This window comes from Macrobrachium rosenbergii, chromosome 35 (genome assembly GCF_040412425.1).
Source record: "Macrobrachium rosenbergii isolate ZJJX-2024 chromosome 35, ASM4041242v1, whole genome shotgun sequence".
Taxonomy (NCBI): Eukaryota; Metazoa; Arthropoda; class Malacostraca; order Decapoda; family Palaemonidae; genus Macrobrachium; species Macrobrachium rosenbergii.
The window spans coordinates 6,158,820-6,179,911 of NC_089775.1; the positions used below are offsets into that span (position 1 = coordinate 6,158,820).

A 21,092-nucleotide genomic window follows, 5' to 3' on the forward strand; every position below is an offset into this window, starting at 1 on the left:
ACTCAAAAACATGAAATTAAACTGTCCTCGACAAAGATTAAAACAAACTACGACAGCACAATGAAACTGATAATATAGATACTAAAATGAAAGACTGACAGTAATGTAGAAGATGGACAGGGGAAACCTCTAAAACGGACAGGCACATCTTCCTACCACTTCCTGTTTACAATTGATTCAGGCTGACCGGACAGATATTGCCCCAGGGTTGATCTGACGCCTTCGAGGTCTGTAGTTCCATGGTGGCCATCATCTACTCACTGGCCAGCACTAACACTTCTTAAAAATGACTAACTGGACACCCACCAATGTTGGGAATCATCAGATACTAACTATGCAGAACCGTTCCTAATTTCGTTTAGGTACAATGAGACCAAGTGACTAGAAAAATGGCGTAGAGAGAGAGAGAGATAACAAGAACTAGGCGTCGACTACACAGAAAAGTTGCACACTAGTCAGCTCACCTTCATCACCATCTGAAGTGTAACCAGAGTTGATTTTGGGGGGCTTGACAGGCGTCTTGTTTCTGACGCTCATGATCCTTTCGAAGGTGCGGTTAGGAAGGCTTCGTGAACTCTTGGGTTTGTGCAGGTCGTCAGAAGCAGCAGTGTCCTTTCTTTTGCCCATGAAGAAGCCCCGGAACGACCGCCCATCTTTTTCAGTCTTTTTGGACTTGACCTTCTCGCTGTTGGATCTGCGAGGTCTGCTGAACCCCGAGTCAATCCCATCTACATATTCACTGACACTTCGCCTTAGCATTCTATGTTTGGCACTCGACAGGTCTTCAGAACTCTTCTGCTTGTTCAGCTGCCACACAGCACTGCTCTCCTTATTCTTTCTCTTAATCCTGTTTTCAAGAGTGCGAGATTTTTGCTGGTTCGACAGATGCAAGGCAGGACTATCCGGAATGAGAGAAAATGCTGCATCAGAGTCTGTGCTGCCGCGAGAGTCACGTGCCGTTGGAGAGCTCGGGGACTGCGGAGAGCTCGGAGTGTCTGGAGTACCTGAATCCTCGGGAGCAGTAACAGCAAAGCCGATAAAGACGCTTGATGAGAGGGGTGACAAGGGACTTATTGGAGTGGATGAAGTAGATTCACTATCATTCCTCTCCCTCTCCATGGCAGCTCTCCTGCGGGCATCACGCTTCTTCCTTGGAGGGGCGACTGGGGGCTTGCCCTCACCCTGTCCGACCAACAGCGCACAATTTTCGTCAAGCGCAGGTGATGGGTGTCCTGCTGATTCATTAGGCCTGCTATCAGAGAATACCTCATCTAACCCTTCTGATGCTACAGCTTTGGCAGGACTACTGTTTTCTTTATTCTCAACATTGACACGCAGAATGTCCAGGTACAGAGCATCTCTTTTGATTCCAACAGGTTTTGCTGTTGGACCAGATTCATTTGACTTTTTCCTTAACTGAGACATCCCACTATAGTCAGGCACAATCAGAGACTTCCGTCTTTCTTTGAGCTTACTGTCCTTGTCTGCCCAAGTGACTCCTTTCTGTGACACCCCGAGCCTCTGAGCATCTTCATTGCGAAGGTATTCCCTAATTAGGAAGGCTCCGAAGCTCTCCCCATCATCAACTGGGTCAAGGCACCCAGTAATGTCAGCACTTCTTAAGCCTAAGTCATCATCTGTGTTGAACTTGGCCACAGATTCAGGCCGGGGACCAGCGGGCAAATCTTCCACTCCCAAGTTGATTGTCGCTCGCTTATTCGTTCCGTCATTTACTCTTGTACTTTTCTCTCTTAACACTACTGGGTCCTCTGAGAAATACAAGACATATCTTTAGAAAATTATCCTTTTACATCAACACTAAAACTGATAAAAGAATATAGTCATATAGCACCTACATATATAAAGAATACAAAAATGGATATGTACAGTGTTACATGTCAACTTAAATGATGTTGACCTAAGTATTCACAAACCTTTACTGGCTCCATCAAATACTTTGCTGCAGTCGACAATTCCAACCCTCCTGCGACGAACTATATTTTTCCACAAGCCAGCCATCCCTACCGTTTTCAAAACTGTTGATTTTCCCTGTAAACTAGGTTCAGGGAACTTTGTAAGATGAGTCCAAATTTTCCCCTTGGTTCAAGGCCAGATCACCCTTGCATCACCAAGGAATTTAATGCAAACTCAGCCTGCATGTACAAGGCGGGTGTGTAATGCACTCAGTGTCAGCTTTGACTCACTTCTGTTATGAGCCTCATTTCTGGAGGATATACTGAATAATTAACTTTAAGCACTAAATTCTCCTTCCTATATCCACTGTGCAAAAACTTACAGACAATTCTTTTTCTATTTTGCTGTAGTCACCAGTCCATCCTCACCTCTAGTCTGCTGCCATTGCTGTTTCAAGCTCAAATTTGTTCTGCAGCCAGTGACAGTTTAATCTCACTTCGATTCTGCAGTCACTTCCAGCTCTTTCTTACTTCTATTGTTTTAAAAGTGCTAACCAATACTCACTTCCGTTCTACAGCAACTGCCAGTCAAATGTCACTTCTACTCTGCAGTAATAGCAACTATTCTCACAACAGTTCTACACCAACTGCCAGTTTACTTCTTCCTTTCTGCAGTTACTGCCAGTCCATTTCCATTGCTATTTGGCAGACCAATTCTGCCCGTGAAAAAAACAGCTTAATCTGGAGGAATGATCTGTACAAGCACAAGAGACCCTACATGAAACAGTCCATCTTTCGCGCACTGCATCACAGAACTTCCCTTCGTCAAGAGAATCGCTGTTGCCAAGTCTTTCACTGCGATCAAGGTGACTGACAAGTAAATCCCAGTGATAGATCTCATCAATACACGGACGCTGTCACTCTTCAACGACACATTACAGAAGATCTCGGTCGCATGTAACAGCAGCTGTTGAGACTGGTGTTACCGGATGTCACATTAAAAACACGAACTCCTGCGAATGCCTACCAGAGACGAACATAACCACAGAGTGTTGTGAATGATCCTATCGACCATTGTCGCTCGTTTGACTGGAATAAAGAACAGCACTGACATCATATGTCTGCATCTGGGGCAAAGAAGAGGCACCAAGGAGAGTCGATCAGCTTAGAAATACAATTACGGAGTAAATAAATCGACGGCTTCAGACACATAATCGAGTTGGCAGCGTTTCCTCTGTTGATAAGACGATAATGACAGCTAGGCTGAGTTCTCTATAATGGCAATGCGTTCAGACTTCTTTGTTTTAGCTACTCACTTTAATTTGCGTGACGGTAATGAAACATATAATTTGCGTGACACTAATAAGACATATAATTTGTAATATGTTGAGGGTCATACAAATGAATGCTGCGTTACATGAGTGCCTCGGACGAATCTTGAACATCTATGATAAAAATGAATCGTTTGAAACAATGGCTCAAAAGTGATAAAATATGCAAAGTCATTTTGGCTAAATAGTCTACAAAATGACAAGTCATGTCTTAAGAATACTAAATGACTAATGTTCTGGAACCGTTTATATGATAACTATTGTTTTTTAAGATCCGAATTCCTTGCACTATCTAGAGAAAAAGTTTATTAGTAGAACATAATAACAAAAATAAATAATGAGTAGCTGTGGTATTAGTTAACAAGTCACTAGCACATTTATACTGTAATTGCTGAATTGAAGTTTAGCCCAGCGTTCAGTAGACTTCCACAAAACAATAATAAGTTTATTATTATTATTATTATTATTATTATTATTCAGATGAAACCTACTTATATGGAACAAGCCACCGAAGGGGCCACTGACTTGAAATTCAAGAAGCTTCCAAAGAATATGAAGGAGTTCATTAGGAAGAAGAAGTAAGAGGAAGTAAAGGGAAATACAGAGAGAAGAGATAACACTCATTAAAAAGAGAAAAAAAAAGAATTAATAAATAGATAAAAATGTATTAAAATGCAAGAAGAATAGCATTAGGGTAGCAATGCATTGCATCTTCGCTTGAACTTCTGAAGAAGAAGTTCCAACTCACGACATCCTCAGTAGGGAGGCCGTTCCACAGTCCAGAGTGGGAGGAATAAAGGACCTCTGGAACTTGGAGGAATAAAGGACCTCTGGAACTTTGGAGAAGTTGGACAGCGAGACTAAACATTTACTGACCATCTTTGCTTGTGCCACTGTTCCCGAGCCATCTTGAGGAACCAAATAAACCAAATGACTTACTTAAATAACAGAGGAACACAATTGAGGAAAAAGGAGCCATCTGACCGGAAAATCGTTTAGAAAGAATTTTCTCAAATGTCGAGAGAAAGTGGCACTTGAGTGCCAATAAAAAACCAATCCTCTTTTAAGGGGGGAATCGGAACTCTTTTATTCCCCCTTTCCAGAAAATCTACATAAATCCAGAGAGAGAGAGAGAGAGAGAGAGAGAGAGAGAGAGAGAGAGAGAGAGAGAGAGAGAGAGAGAGAGAGAAATTTTCAAATTCTCTTTATTCTGATCATGTATTTTTCATTTTAAACATAAAAATGTTATAGCAAGAGAGAGCAAGAGAGAGAGAGAGAGAGAAAGTTAAGAAAATGTATATATATATATATATATACATAGATATACAATATATATATGTATATATATATATATATATATATATATATATATATATATATATATATATATATATATATATATATATATATATATATATATATGGAGAGGTATGGAGAAGAGCGCCTAGTGAAGGGAAGTGGACCCCTTGGGGATGGAAAAGGTATACAAGTGACAGAAAAAACACAATCACTACAGCAGAATTCCAAAAATAATACATTTATTTATTTATTCATTCAGTAGATGAACCCTATTCCCATGGAACAAGCACACCAAAGAGAAAACTGACTTGAAATTCAAGCTCCTAAAGAATTCGATGGTTTCAACCTCCCACCGCAGACCCCACACTGCAGCAGTAACTGATCATGATACAGAGCCAGCGATTTTTCATCGCCCTGGGGGAGACGCGAAACCCCCGCTACATCTGAGTGGATGCCACGACACTAACTGCCGTACCAACCGATCAGCTATGTTTACTAGCAATGTAAAAAGTTGCTGCACTTTGTGGTTTTGAATGTTTGTGGTTGTGGAGCAAACGAAAAACGTACAGCACCTGTTTTCAAGGAGAAAAGGTCAGGGTGTTTTGGCCCTAGGTCAGACACAGGTGGACAGGCAATGTGTGCAAGAATGAGGACATTTGGAGGCTGTGTGTTTGTGATGCCTGAAAGGTGCAATGCTAGGAAGATAAAGCACTCGTACCATCAAGGACACTCTAAAGAAGGGTGAAAAGATTACAAATGACTTTTCTTAACCTGAGTGTGGCAGTAAAGAAAGCTTAAGTATGTATGAGTCAAGACTGGGAAAGTATAAGAATAAAAGCAGTAGTTTACGGGAGAGTTTAAATCTATGCCTTGCTAGGTTCGGAGAACATGAGAGGGTGGTTGTGCTAGGTGACATAAATAGGTAGGCGACAGGAGAAAGAGACAGAGACAGCACTGTGGTCAGATATGGAATTCCTGGGGTGGTAAACGAGAAGGGACAGTGTTAGTAGACATGCAATTGGAAAGTGACTAGAATGTTGAAAATACCAGTTTCTAAATAAAAGTAAACAAGAGTAAATTTGGTTAAGGAAAAGTGGTAAGGAAGTTTGTTAAATTATTTGTAGGTTCACAGTATATGGGAAATATAGTTGATTAACAAAGTGGTAAAATATGTGACTGGAATTATATCTAATTGTTGTTTGGTTGCAGCAAACGTTTAAGATTTTTAAAGATCAAGTTTGCAATGAATGGGTAAAAATACAGCTGTATGGGCAATTAAGGTAAGTGAATTTGATGAAGAGGAAGTAAAGAGGGCTATGGTTAATCTACACACAAGTTGGAGTATGTGAAGTTTGTGTGAAATATCAGAATGCAGTTATGGAGTTAGCAGGAAGTGGGGCTGGTTTTGGGAGGAGGGAATGCAACCAGCATTATCCAGTGGTGGATGAGAACAGGATGTGAAAAGTTTAGTGATGGAAACAAAGACAATCTTTTCAAAAGCAACTGGAAGGTATAAAGGAGGACTGAGGCCAAGAGAATGGATCAAGGCCGCCATTAATGCTCACTTATACCTGTGCAGTTATGCCTGCACAGTCGGCCTGCGCAGGCAAAACTGAACCCACTAACGGTCAGTTACACCTGCGCAATTATGCCTGTTCAGGCAAAACTGAACGTTAGTGGGTTCAGTTTTGCATGCACAGGCCGATTGTGCAGGCATAACTGCGCAGGTAACTGAACGTTAGTGGGTTCAGCTTTGCCTGCACAGGCCGTCTGCGCAGGCATAACTGCGCAGGTATAACTGAACATTAGTGGCAGCCTTAAGTTGGTCAAGAAGCAGGTAAAACACAAAAATTATATTAAAAAAAAATAGGAGGAGAATGTGAACAAGATTTCAAGTTGATTAAGCAGTTGTTCTGTTAGGTCAGTAATTGCAGAGAGGAAGGGTAATGAGCAAATGGATCTCAGAATAAAAGATGCAAATGGAGAGAGAGAGATGCTGCCTGAAGTAAGTGCAGTTGTGGGTCGATGGAGGAAGTATTTTCAGGACCTGTTGAATGTGCAAGATGATAGTGAGACTAGACAGAATGCTGAAGGAATGGAAGGAGTTAGATTTAGTTTAAGAATGCTTGTTGAAGTTACTGCTGAGCAAATAAAGAAAGCAAGCAAGGGGCTGAAAAACAGAGATACCAGAAATTAGTGGGATTATAAATAAGACATCATGGTACAGTGGTGAAGGTGTGACAGCATAGAGGATTAGGTCTACATGAGTTACACAAAATTTGAATAAAATAGTACAGAAGTCATTAAGGCACAAATGACAATAAAATCTGTATAGAATTATCAAAATAAATCAAATGGCAACACTTAAATGTTAACACGTAAATGTGGGATGGCAATACTCTAAATTCTTCCTTGCCTTGTTATGCCTATTTCTGCTTGTATCACCAAAATGGTTTCATAACAAGAGTAGAGCGAGGTGGTAATGCGCAGAAGTAGGATGACAGAATCCTCATTTCAAAGTGTGCCCTGTTTTGTCTGTCATCAAACTGTTTTCATCAACACCGGCCCAAGAATACTTCACACCCCACTTTCACATTTTTTGAAAATTTCCTTTCATCTTCAATAGTTACAATTTCATTTTTACGAACCTTACAGATATCCTAATTAAATCACACTGATTAATCATGAATTTCAAGTCAATGGCCCCTTTGGTGGGCTTGTTCCCAAATGAATAGGTTTCATCTACTGAATAATAATAATAATAATAATAATAATAATAATAATAATAATAATATACCCGACACTGTTTTCTTTACAACGCTATTCCTTCCAGTTGCCACTCAACAAAATACTATTATGTCTATAAATCCTTAAAGTTGATCAAGTGTTTGTTATGAAATAAGTTATGTGGGAAGTCTGAAAGTCAAAGGTACCAAAGAAACTTAAGAAAGAATTGATATGGAGGCAATGTGGAGTGTGTTGAGGATAATTGAAGTGATGCAAGAAGTCACAGAAAGGTTAGAAGATGAAGACGCGAAAATATGCAATAAAATGCGTATAGCGCCGTGTGAAACTCTGAGTGTTGGATAGTGACGGCTGAAGAGACTAGGCCCATGAAACTTTCACCCGCGTGTGAAACCTCGGCTACGCCCATGAAACTCTCACCAGCCACAGCCACAGCCCGGTGGTGCACTGTGTTGTTGGCACCTATAGCAGTGCCAGACGCACGATCATGACAAACTTTAATCTTAAATCAAATAAAAATTACTGAGGCTAGAGGGCTGCAATCTGGTATGTTTGATGATTGGAGGGTGGATGATCAACATACCAATTTGCAGCCCTCTAGCCTCAGCAGTTTCGAAGATCTGAGGGTGGACAGAAAAAGTGCGGATGGACAGACAAATAGCCATCTCTATAACAGTTCTCTTTTACAGAAAACTAGAAGTCGAGCATAAACATGAACAACAGTGAGGCTGTGAGGGGAAATTGGAATCGGGAAGACAGAGCAGTGAATATTAGTATGAACGGCGAGAGTACGAAGCAGAAGATTCCTGTGAGGAATTGGGAATAAAGATTTCGGATGATGGCAGGATGGGAGAACAGACAACTCAGGTGTGTCTGGAAGATTGGGAGGAAACATGAGTGTCTATGAAAGGCAAGGTTGGACCTAGGAGAGCTGTTAATCAGCTCAATGGTCTGGTAAAACTAAGGTATACTTAACTTTGGACTGTGTGACGGGAATGTTACATCAATTCTGCTTTATGGAAGGGAAGTGTGGATGTCAAATTTCGAATGGAAGAGTGTTGAAACTACAGAGATTAACTGTAAAAGCATTATTTGTGGTATAAGAAAAAAATGAGGAAGAAATCTGGACTTACACAGGAGTTGTCAAAGGGTTAGTGTAGGTGGTATGATGGCTCAATGTATTTTGAAATGGTTCGGCCATGTGGGAAAAACGGGAGATATGAAAATCGTAAGTGGTGGGATAAAGGTGATGAAGACCTTGAAATGGCTGGAAAGATGGAATTAAAAAGTTACTAGAAAGGGGGTGAGGGGGGTGCTCAACTTAACGAAAGCAACTGAGTGTACTCGAGACATAGGTAATGCTGCAGTGTGTAGCGGGTTTGACGAGCTCTGGTGAGCAATCAGTATGGGTTATAGAAATTTCCTTTCGAGAAGATTCACCCACAATTCAGTATTCTTGGGAGCTATTCCCAGTTAGAGGAAACAATTTAATATTAAATCATACACAGGAAACCATATAAAAAATATATGTGTATGCAGAGAGAGAGAGAGAGAGAGAGAGAGAGAGAGAGAGAGAGAGAGAGAGAGAGAGAGATTTAAGAAAACACTCCAATTTTCTCCACATCCCCGAGCTCCCAACGGGGCAATCGGATGCATTTTTGTTGCCCACCCGAAACCCCGGGCCAAGTTTTAATTGCCAACAGCTCCCAGGGGCGAGGTCCTAGGAATAGCGGCCCAGCCCAAAAGAAAATGGACTTCGAAGGGGCTCAATAAACCCGAGGTCCCAACCGCATCCCCCAACCCCGCCCCCCCAACCCCCTGGACCCTTAAACGGGTTCCCAATACACTTTCTGGCACCGATAAATGCCACAGGAGCACGTTTTGTTCTCTTTATCCTGAATGAAACGGCGCCATCTTTTGTTGCGATGGCTTCAAGTTCATAATAATAATAATAATAATAATAATAATAATAATAATAATAATAATAATAATAATAAATTATTATTGTTTTTACTGCTATATGATGGCGTGAATACCTTCAGTTCTCTGGAAACTGTCTATAGCTTTTAATAATAATAATAATAATAATAATAATAATAATAATAATAATAATAATAATAATCTATAATAATAATAATAATAATAATAATAATATATAATAATAAAGTCTATATAAATATATAATATATATATTATATATATATTTGAATATAAATTTTGAAATTATAAATATAAAGTAATACTTTTATATACTAATACAAACCAAAATCATCAAATATTATCATTATATTCGGTCTTTATTCATAACACCATTCTTAACAGTATATATAATATTATGGTCAGCGCTTGGATGGGTGACCACCTCTCAGAGACAAGACACCTTTGGCATATGACCTCACTGGCAATATATAAATTTTTTGAAATTAACACATTCGAATATTAATTATTAATTACTTTTATTTACTAATATAAACCGATTCAAATTTAATAAATATTATCATCTATAACTAAATCGGTCTTTGAAGTCACCCCCCTTCAGTAGAGGAGACTCCAACACCATTCCCTGCAAACCAGTCCGCCCTTGGGGCGGGGTAATTCCATTATGAGGATCAGCGCCGGGTTCCAGCGTGACCAACAAGCTCAAATGAATAAAAGATAAATACCTTTAAATAACAATTAAAAATAACCTCATCCAGTGGTCAGGACATTTACCCCAACAGCGACAAGACCCGGGTTCGATCCGACCGAGGGAGACAGAATTTGGGAGAGGTCCTTTAAAACCCACTGAGACAGCGTCAACCCAAGAAGTTAAATAAGTACCTAGTAGACAGTTCACTGTTGTTGCAGGAAAATTATGTATGATCAATATCAGGGTATACATCATTAATGGGTATCACCTAAAGGGTTTTTATTTATAAGGGGGCATTAAATTAATACACAATTATTATTATTATTATTCAGAAGATGAAACCTATTCATAAGGAACAAGCCCACCAAAGGGGCCACTGACTTGAAACTGAAGCTTCCAAAGAATATGAAGGTGTTCATTAGGAAGAAGTAAGAGGAAGTAAAGGGAAATACAGAAAGAAGAGATTCCACTTATCAAAAAAGAAAAAAAAATTAATAAACATATAAATATGTATCAAAATGCAAGAAGAATAGTATTAGGGTAGTAATGCATTGTATTCTAGAGCTTGAACTTCTGAAGAAGTTCAAATTCCACGACATCCTGAGTAAGGAGGCTGTTCCACAGTACTGCGGTGTGAGGAATAAAGTACAATTATGGAATTCACCAAACAATACAATTACATTGCAGTAATTAATCGGAGGAAATTAAATGAGTCTTTCTACTTACAATCACTGAAATTCACTCGACCCACATACCTGCAAAGAGAGAGATACTGATGTCATTGGAAATACAATAAACAAGTAAAAAATGCGCCGAAGTTTCTTCGGCGCAATCGAGTTTTCTGTACAGCGTATAATCAAGGCCACCGAAAACAGATCTATCTTTCGGTGGTCTCGGTATAATGCTGTATGAGCCGCGGCCCATGAATCTCTCAGCCAGGCCGCGGTGGCCTGTCATTATCGTTGCCAGAAGCACGATGATGGCTAACTTTAACCTTAAATAAAATAAAAACTACTGAGGCTAGAGGGCTGCAATTTGGTATGTTTGATGATTGGAGGGTGGATGATCAACATTCCAATTTGCAGCCCTCTACCCTCAGCAGTTTTGAAGATCTGAGGGCGGAAAGAAAAAGTGCGGACGGACAAAGTCGGAACAATAGTTTTCATTTCAGAAAGCTAAAATTGAATTGATGCAAAGGCATCAACGGCATAGAAAAATATGAAAACAAAGATCATTAACGAAATAAAAGAATTGAATAAATCAAGAAACGTCAACTAAACAAACTAAAGATAAAGATGTATCACTTTTCCGTAATTATCTAGATAAAACTCTTTCATTTGATTTTGAATAATACATTACAATAAAGACAATATTCTTACAAAATAAATACTTAGCACACACACAAAGAAGGCTTAATTAATAAAAATTGTGAATGTCGACAAAAAACCTTTGAATAACCTGTTATATATATATATATATATATATATATATATATATATATATATATATATATATATATATATATATATATATATGTGTATGTGCGTGTGTGTGTGTGTGTGTGTGTGTGTGTGTGTGTGTGTGTATCTTTGATACTAAGTTGCATAGGCATAATGTATGGGAGTGTGAAGGTATTCTATGTAACATCTACGGATTAAAAACAAATTCATTGTACATCATTATTTTTCCTTCCAAAAATAACTAAATCAAGTCTCAATTCACAACACAAAGCCATTATTCCTCTCTCTCTCTCTCTCTCTCTCTCTCTCTCTCTCTCTCTCTCTCTCTCTCTCTCTCTGTGCGCAGCAGCCGTCGCTTCCAGGGGTAATCCAGCGTTCCAGGACCACTAACAAGCACCCAACTTTGCCACCTCTTCAGAAAGGAGGAAAGCGGACCGAGAGAAATAGGAAAGGATCGGATAAAAAGGCAGAAGAATTTTCTTTGTAATTCATTCTTTGTGTCCGAAGTTTTACCGTTTACTTTCTCTCTGCCTTCGGCTGAATAATAATAATAATAATAATAATAATAATAATAATAATAATAATAATAATAATAATAATAATAATAATAATAATAATAATAATAATAATAATTGTTATTATCATTTTTATTATTACTATCATTATAAAACAGTAATGTAATAATAATAATCAATCAAATGACAAAGAGATAATATAATAATAATAATAATAATAATAATAATAATTATTATTATTACTCCTATTTTTATTTTAGATATTATAAAAATCAGATAATAATAATTAATTCTAAAATCATAATAATAATAATAATAATAATAATAACCCTAAACCAAGATTATTCTACCTTCCAACAGATTATAATTCGGCAAATGGAATCGTGGTTTTTTTAACAGGTCCACAAATTATTCAAATTATTCAATTATTCTCAAAAGTGAAATAGGTGAATGGACTTATTATGGAGAGTGAAACCCCAAAAATTCAATATATTATAAAAGTAAATAATCAGTGACTGAAATTATAGGCCTCCAAAAATCTAAAATTATTTTTCAAAAAAAAAAATCTTCTCTGGTAACAATGAAAAGCCTTTAACTTTCTTCGGGGCATTCCAGTTTCCTGTACAGCGAGTAATGCTGTATGAAACTCTTAGCTGCGGCCTATGAAACTTTAACCCACGGCCCGGTGGTGGCCTGTGTTGTTGGCACCTATAGTGGTGCCACACGCACGATCATGGCTAGTTTTAACCTTAAACAGAATAAGAACTACTGAGGCTAGAGGGCCGCAATTTGTTATGTTTGACGATTGGAGGGTGGATGATCAACATACCAATTTGCAGCCCTCTAGCCCCAGCAGTTTTGAAGATCTGAGGGCGGACAGAAAAAGTGCGGATGGACAGACAAATAGCCATCTCTGTAATAGTTCTCTTTTACAGAAAACTAAATTGTAAAACTGAAAACCAAATAAATTAAAAATTCAGTAAACGACATCTGAATTTTGAAATTGTTATATAGAAAACACAAATTGAAAATTCAGTAAAAAAAGAAAAACATCCTGAATGTTGATATAAAATAGAAATTACAAATTAAAAATTCAGCAAAAAAAAAAGCTGAATGTTGAAATCATAAACAGAAAATTAAAAAAGTATAAAAACGTTTAAAATGGATGAAAACTAGTTTCTTATAACGTCAATAAAAATCTGGAATAAAAACTCAAAACAGTGAAACTTCAAAATATTTGAAACTGAGAAACGAAAAATATAAAACAAAACAAAAAACGGAATCTGAAGTTAAAAAACCGTAAGAGATTTTAAAAGGTTATGTCAATAACAATTCAGTATGTCACAATTAATAAGTGAAAAATTAAAAAAAAAAAAGTATAAAAAAAAACTGTTGACCAACAAGTTTAATTCAGACACCATCAGTTGCTATGGGTCCCAATTTCCTGTCATCCACTAACAACCGCCCTCCACCCCAACTTCTCCCGTCCGCCTAACCCCCGAACCCCCCTCCCCCTACGAAAAAAGGGGGGCCTTAATAAAAGATGAAAAGTTTCAAGCAAACGATTATGGACGTCAATCTTATGTCAACATTCTCATTCATATTCATATTCTCATAATTAGGAAGACAGGATACGATCAATATGACTCTCTCTCTCTCTCTCTCTCTCTCTCTCTCTCTCTCTCTCTCTCTCTCTCTCTCTCTCTCTCTTTGGATTTTTAAGGGTTAAGCTTTTAATTTTACGGTTAACAATTACCACTACTTGTGTCACGCTAGTTTCTCTCTCTCTCTCTCTCTCTCTCTCTCTCTCTCTCTCTCTCTCTCTCTCTCTCTCTCTCTCCATATATATCTATCTATATATTTTATATATATATATTTATATATATATATATACATTATATATATACATATAGTATATATATTATATATATGTATAAATATATATATATAATTATAAATATATAATATATATATGTATATATACATATATATACATATGTATGTATGTATAAACTACAAGAATACTTGAAAAAAAAAAGTCTCTTCTTAAGTGACAGATTGGGGTCAATGTGGCAATTAAAAATAAAATTTTGTCTGATAAAATTAATACAAATAAATCATATATTTTATCTAGATCCAAATGCGAGAATATGAATAAATTCTACAGTCCTTAGCAGGATTCGAACCCGCGTCCAGAGTGTTAGAACGAGGTTGCGTTGCCGACTTGGCCACGAGACTTTATAGAGGTATACTGCCAAAAGTAACCTTAAGATTTTACATATATATATAAATATAAATATACGTATATATATGTATATATACATATATATTATATATGTGCATGCGTTTGTGTTACCGTAACCTCAATCTTGTACCGCGCATTGGTTCGAATCCCCTCAGGAGAAAAAAATTAGAAAGCTGAAGAAATAAGAACACTTTCGTCTTTGGACCATGGAAATTGAGGAATTGGGAAAGGGCGAGAGGAGAATGTCCACATGACAGGGAAGAACATGAAAAGGGGAACAGAGGGGTGGAGGAAGGAGGGGAGGGGGGGGGGCGATAGGGTGAGTGAAGAAGACAGGGGCAGGTGATGAGGTTGATAACAGTCGATAATTAGCTCGCTTAGCACCTGACCCCCTCTCTCTCTCTCTCTCTCTCTCTCTCTCTCTCTCTCTCTCTCTCTCTCTCTCTGTGAGTGTGTTTTATGTAAATATATATATATATAATATATATATATATATATATATATATATATATATATATATATATATATATATATATATTTTATATATAAACACAAAGACTTTGTAATAATACATATCAAATTAAAAATAACTCATTAATAACAAGCAGAATTACACTCACAAGGCCAGAGATAGCCGAAAGGATAACTCAGCTGTCTACCCCTGTATCTAATCCAAAATGGCACAAGCTCGAATCCTGGTTGAGGCAGATGCCATGAATAATTATAATTCACTTTGCATGTAAGTTATTCCCTCGGTAAAGTGAATGTCGATATTTGGAGGTATTTGGAGCTAGTGGCCCACCAATGTCGACTTACCACCAGGCACATAATGCATTCCTTTTGTGAATATCTGCCCAATCTCTCTCTCTCTCTCTCTCTCTCTCTCTCTCTCTCTCTCTCTCTCTCTCTCTCTTTGTATAACTTAAAAGCATTTTACTTTCTTTATGTATAAACAGACGAATTAATAATATTTTATATATATATATATATAATATATGTTCAATTCAAACACATATATATGTATATACATATTTTATATATATACATATATATATATATATATATATACATATATATATATATATATATATATAATATATATATATATATATATATATATATATATATATATATATATATATATATATATATATATATATATCTAAACATAGTAATTACCAGCACGCCGTGTTCATCGTGCAAGAACATAAAAAATGTCAAGTGGCAAAAATAAATCGTCAGTGACATATTACTTGCCGTCAATCTGCGCCAGCGACTTCTCTCTCATATCGGATAATGAAAATCATCTGACACGGAACAGTGTCTTCAGAAAGTGGTCTATTTTAATTTCTGACACGCTGTGAAGATTCGCGTCATTTCCGTGATGAGAAAATAACTTATTTGGTCGACTGTACCCATGTTTTAAAGTTTTCGTCTTTGAAAGCTTTCTCGTCGACGACTGTGCGATATTCGTTCTTAGTGTTTGTTTGCTAATACTGTTCTCTTTGCATTTTAATACATTTTTTATCTGTTTATTAATTTAATTCATTTTTTTCTATTTTAATATGTGAGATCTCTTTTTTTCTATATTTCCCTTCTTCCTGATTTCAAGTCAGTGGCCCCTTTGGTAGGCTTGTTCCATATGAATATGTTTCATCTTCTGAATAATAATAATAATACTAATAATAATAATAATAATAATAATAATAATAATAATAATAATAATAATAATATTCTTTGGAAGCCTGAATTTCAGGTCAATGGTCCCTTTGGGGGCTCGTTCCATATGAATTGGGTTCTTCTTCTGAATAATAATAATAATAAAAATAATAATAATAATAATAATAATAATAATAATAATAATAATAATAATAATAATAAACTATTTGTATAAACATCACTTTCTGATAATTAGTTTTCATAAACATCTTTTAACGAATAATTTCCCTTGACGGACAGTTTCAAAATAAGTCTGTGTAGGCAGACGTTTGAAGAATATTAAATAAAATAAATAAGAATATTAAAATAATAAATTCTTGTGTACTATTTATCCTAAGAGAGTCTGCCTTCATAAACAATGGAGCTACATTCATCCTCTTGTTAGCAGAAACTAGAAGCAGAATACTGACCTTTATAATTATCACTTGAAGCACAAAAAATCAGATAAAATAAATATTATACTTTACAGCGTAAAATTAGTATGTAAATAATTAATATAAGATATAATATATAAATATAAATATAAATATACATACATATATATATATGGTGTGTGTGTGTGTGAATAAATGATGGCCGAACGGTCAAATTCTACTATCCATCAGTGTACCTAAGCCTAAGGCCCAGGTAGGAGCAGATGCGTTTATCGATTATAATTCCCCTTGGGTGAAAGTTATTCCTAAGGTATAGTGCATTCGATGTCTGAATCTCTCTCTCTCTCTCTCTCTCTCTCTCTCTCTCTCTCTCTCTCTGTCCATCCTAGGTGCAACCCACAACAGTCGACTGATAACTCTGACCTTTATTCACTGCTTTGGCTAACAGAAAGATTGTGGTTTTAGGGAATCGGACAATGATCATCCATTTGTGAGAGAGTGAGAGAGAGAGAGAGAGAGAGAGAGAGAGAGAGAGAGAGAGAGAGAGAGAGAGAGAGAGAGAGAGAATCTATTTTTTTCTAAATATAAGATCCTGCAAGACAGAATTTATGTCATCTACCCTACTTTACTTTATATAAAAAAAAATTTTAAAATGGGGACTCAATGTACAAAACTCTAACCTCATGAACTCTCTCTCTCTCTCTCTCTCTCTCTCTCTCTCTCTCTCTCTCTCTCTCTCTCTCTCTCTCTCCTTTGTTTCTCTCTCTCTCTCTTTTTGTTTATCTCTCTCTCTTTCTCTCTCTCTCTCTTTGTTTATCTATCACTCTCTCTCTCTCTCTCTCTCTCTCTCTCTCTCTCTCTCCCCTTTTGTTTCTTTCTCTCTCTCTCTCTCTCCTTTTGTTTCTTTCTCTCTCTCTCTCTCTCCTTTTGTTTCTCTCTCTCTCTCTTTCTCTTTTTGTTTATCTCTCTCTCTCTCTCTCTCTCTCTTTGTTTATCACTCTCTCTCTCTCTCTTCTCTCTCTCTCTCTCTCTCTCTCTCTCTCTCTCCTTTTGTTTCTCTCTCTCTCTCTCTCTCTCTTTCTCTCTCTCTCTCTCTCTCCCCACCGTCATCACTATGCAAATAAATTCCGAATAAATTCTGCACAAATTCCCAGCAAATTCTATTGGCAGTCATTCCGTCCCCCACCAACATCAGTCTTATTAAACATCCACCTTTCGACTCCCTAATCCAATTGCCGCAAAACTATTAATCATTGGAGCGGCTGCTAGCGGGAGAGGCAGCTGCTACTAGTAGCGAGAAGAGCTACTAGTGCTACTATAGTCCCTAGGTGAGCGGGCGTGTTGTCAGTCAACTTGTCACAAGCTAATAGCACGTCGAAATTAACTAGCAGTGTGAACGCTGCTACTCAATAAGCGTCACATCTACTAGTAATAGCTTGGAAGCAGCTGAAAGTAGCATGAAAGCGGCTGCTGGTAGCCGCGGCGACTTGATTCAAGTAGCGTGAAGGATGTAAGTAGCGGCGGGTACAAGGATAGGATGGTGTTAGTTCCATTTAAACTAATCATTTTGACTTCCGTGAAATGACATCCGTCAATCTGATATTTTTTCATTATTTTACGATATTGCAGGGAACACGGCTTCGCACACCTGCCTGCCTCTCTCTCTCTCTCTCTCTCTCTCTCTCTCTCTCTCTCTCTCTCTCTCTCTCTCTCTCTCTCTCTCTCTCTCACGAGAGCTTAACATCACTGGCACAATGATAAGTATACTAATGACGAGGCATAGCATGAGAAAAATTATATATTATTATTATTATTATTATTATTAGAAGATGAACCCTATTCATATGGAACAAGCCCACCAAAGGGGCCACTGACTTGAAACTGAAGCTTCCAAAGAATATTAAGTTGTTCATCAGGAAGAAGTAAGAGGAAGTAAAGGGAAATACACAAAGAAGACATCCCACTTATTAAAAAGGAAAAATAAATTAATAAATAGATAGATAAAAATATATCAAAATGCAAGGAGAACAGTATTAAGGTAGTACTGCATTGCATCTTCGCTTGAACTTCTTCAGAAGTTCCAACTGCACGACATCCTCACTAGTTGCTCTCGGCAGGTGAAAGGAACAGGAATCAATTGCGAATGTGAAAGATCCCTCAGACAACGATTTTTTTGACAAGAAAAATAATGCAAATTTTAGACCGGAAACATCAGGGCAAGGGTAGATCCGGATGGTCCCAGGGAAGCGAGATTCTGGGCCCAGAATTGTAAACAAACTTGGTACTAGATATTTATAACTGAGTGGTACATAACACGCGTGTACTTGACAAGGAACGGTGTCATATGTGTTGTCAGCAACAGGATACCAAAGTCATGGATCTGAGTCCATACCTGGGGCAATATTTCAGAATATTGAACATTTCTTCCTAATAATTTGTTCTCAAATGGGACATCGGCTTGGCAAAGATTCAAAGTTTACTACAACTTGCCCAATCGTCTTCAATCATATACAGACACCACCCTACTTACGAACATTCAACTTACGAACACTCAGAGATACAAAGAAACGGGATCACAAAGCTCTCTGTCACCTGTAAGTTCAAATTTTCTTTTGCGTGTCTATTCTGTACATACAGCAGTACTCTATGTACAGTGTATTGTGCTTTAGGATGAACAAACGTGCAGTATTGTATTGATTTTATATCATACTGTATTTTAACAGGTATGAAGAGTACGGTAAGCAACTCACACACAATTCAACACACAAATGGCCGCTTAGAACACAACTTGTTCGTAAGTAGGGGAGTGTCTATATACGCATCGATATATTCTTTCTCTGTGTGTAACAACAGTCTGTAACAGACAGCCCTAAATGTCCAATATTTTAGGGAAACAAAAACCTCCACTTCGCCCCACGCCCGCCCCCGCCCCACAAAAGCCCCCGCACCCAGGGGCGCTGAGCTGACCCTCCGAGGGTTGAAAAAAACACAGATTCATGCTGGAAAAAAAAAAAAGAAAAAAAAAAAAAAAGTGGGGACAGATCCCATCCTCCAAAAATTAATTCAAGACGAAAATCCTCTGAAATCTCTGAGGGATAAATGTGAAAGTGGTTAGCGAAGGTGATTAGTGAAAAGGAAGTGAAAAGGTGGGGAGAGTAAATTAGAAGAGAGAGAGAGAGAGAGAGAGAGAGAGAGAGAGAGAGAGAGAGAGAGAGAGAGAGAGAGAGAGAGAGAGAGAGAGAGAGTCAGGCAAAATAAATAGCTTTAACCAACTTCCACAAAACGGGGAGATCGCAAATACCACCTGTTTCTGGGGGAATAATAATAATAATAATAATAATAATAATAATAATAATAATAATAATAATAATATTATTATTATTATTATTATTATTATTATTATTATTATTATTATTATTATTACTATTATTATTATTATTATTATTATTATTATTATTATTATTATTATTATTATTGTCTGCAATGGCTGAATGTAGTTGTTCAGTCTTTCTCTTAATGCAAATTGTATTTTTAAAACTGTCTTTTGTTCTAGGTGATGTGGTATATGGACTTAAGTCTTGAATGAATATTGCTATTAATTTTTATTTTCAACATTAAACATTTTCCCTCAAGGAGGCCGGGTTGGCTCCAGCGAAAAATCAATGCAACGGTCTGTGCCACATTCATACTTGCAGTGCTTAATTTTGGATGAAATTATTATTATTATTATTATTATTATTATTATTATTATTATTATTATTATTGTTATTATTATTATTATCATTATGAGCTTGATGGCACGTGCTCGCTGTGCTGGAACCTGGCGCTGCCGTCATGTTTCCCCTACCTCTCCTGCCCCCAGCCGGGGACAAACAGGTTTGCAGGAGGAGGGTGGATGTTTCCCCTTCCCTCCCGTTCCCCTACATACCCCACCCCAGCCGGGGCGGAAAAACTGGTTTGCAGTGTGTGGGTGGCTGTGTCATGTCTCCCCTACCCTCTGACCTGGGGCAGACAAACAGGTTTGCATGAGGAGGGTGGATGTATCCCCTTCCCTCCCGTTCCCCTACCCACCCAACCCCAGCCGGGGCGGACAAACTGGTTTGCAGTGGGTAGGTGGCTGTGTCATGTCTCCCCTACTCTCACCCGGGGGAGGACAGACAAGATCAGATCCACTCAGATATTATTATTATTATTATTAATATTAGTTTCCTCTTCATTTTGGTCAACGCACGACAACTGTAGAAATTTACATTACCATGACACCACCAAGCGCCGATAACCTTATTCAGCTCACAATTCTACCGACCTCGCGTTTTGTAAAGATAAACAAAATTAACAGCCCAAAATTACAAGAGTCATTCCTTGATAGCTGGAAAACCCGGACACCAAATCTGATTTAAATCCTCTCGTTGAAATTTGAGATAGCTTGCGCAAACCAGAAGCATCATCCTAATCCATCACGATGACACGTTTGCATCACGTCCTACTCACGACACAGGATGAAGGGATTAAGAGACATTCCCAGAACAGCGAGGAAAAGTGAATTCTAAGAAAATGCTGAGGAAGTATTGGTGTGGAGAGAGAGAGAGAGAGAGAGAGAGAGAGAGAGAGAGAGAGAGAGAGAGAGAGAGAGAGAGGAGGCTGAAATTACGGATGTTGAAAAACGCCCAGCGTCAGGTGGGCGGCGTTTGCTCCAGAGACACGTGTCTTGCCTAAAGGCATAACACACACACACACACACACACATGGATTCCCAAATAGGATTTGGACCAAGATTCCTCCATGGAGTCTCTCTTCTTCTTCTCATTCCCGATCCAAGGATTTGGAATGTGGATGAACTTGTTTTATCGCCTTTGTACAGA

General features: G+C 37.6%; 1 protein-coding gene across 7 annotated transcripts in view; it reads right to left on the bottom strand.

Moving 5' to 3' along the window:
* The window catches only part of LOC136856436 (disabled homolog 2-interacting protein-like), a 439,969-nt gene that overhangs the window by 253,729 nt on the left and 165,148 nt on the right, over window positions 1–21,092 (bottom strand). Inside the window, exons 1-2 of one of the 7 annotated variants that reach the window (XM_067134312.1) lie at window positions 1,935–2,872; window positions 465–1,769 (exon numbers count right to left, since the gene is read on the bottom strand). The exons of the other annotated variants lie outside the window; for them this stretch is intronic. Coding sequence (XP_066990413.1) covers window positions 465–1,769; window positions 1,935–2,019 — 1,390 coding nt within the window. The 5' untranslated portion in view covers window positions 2,020–2,872. Of the gene's footprint in view, window positions 1–464; window positions 1,770–1,934; window positions 2,873–21,092 lie in introns of those variants that run through there. 7 annotated transcript variants of the gene reach the window in all.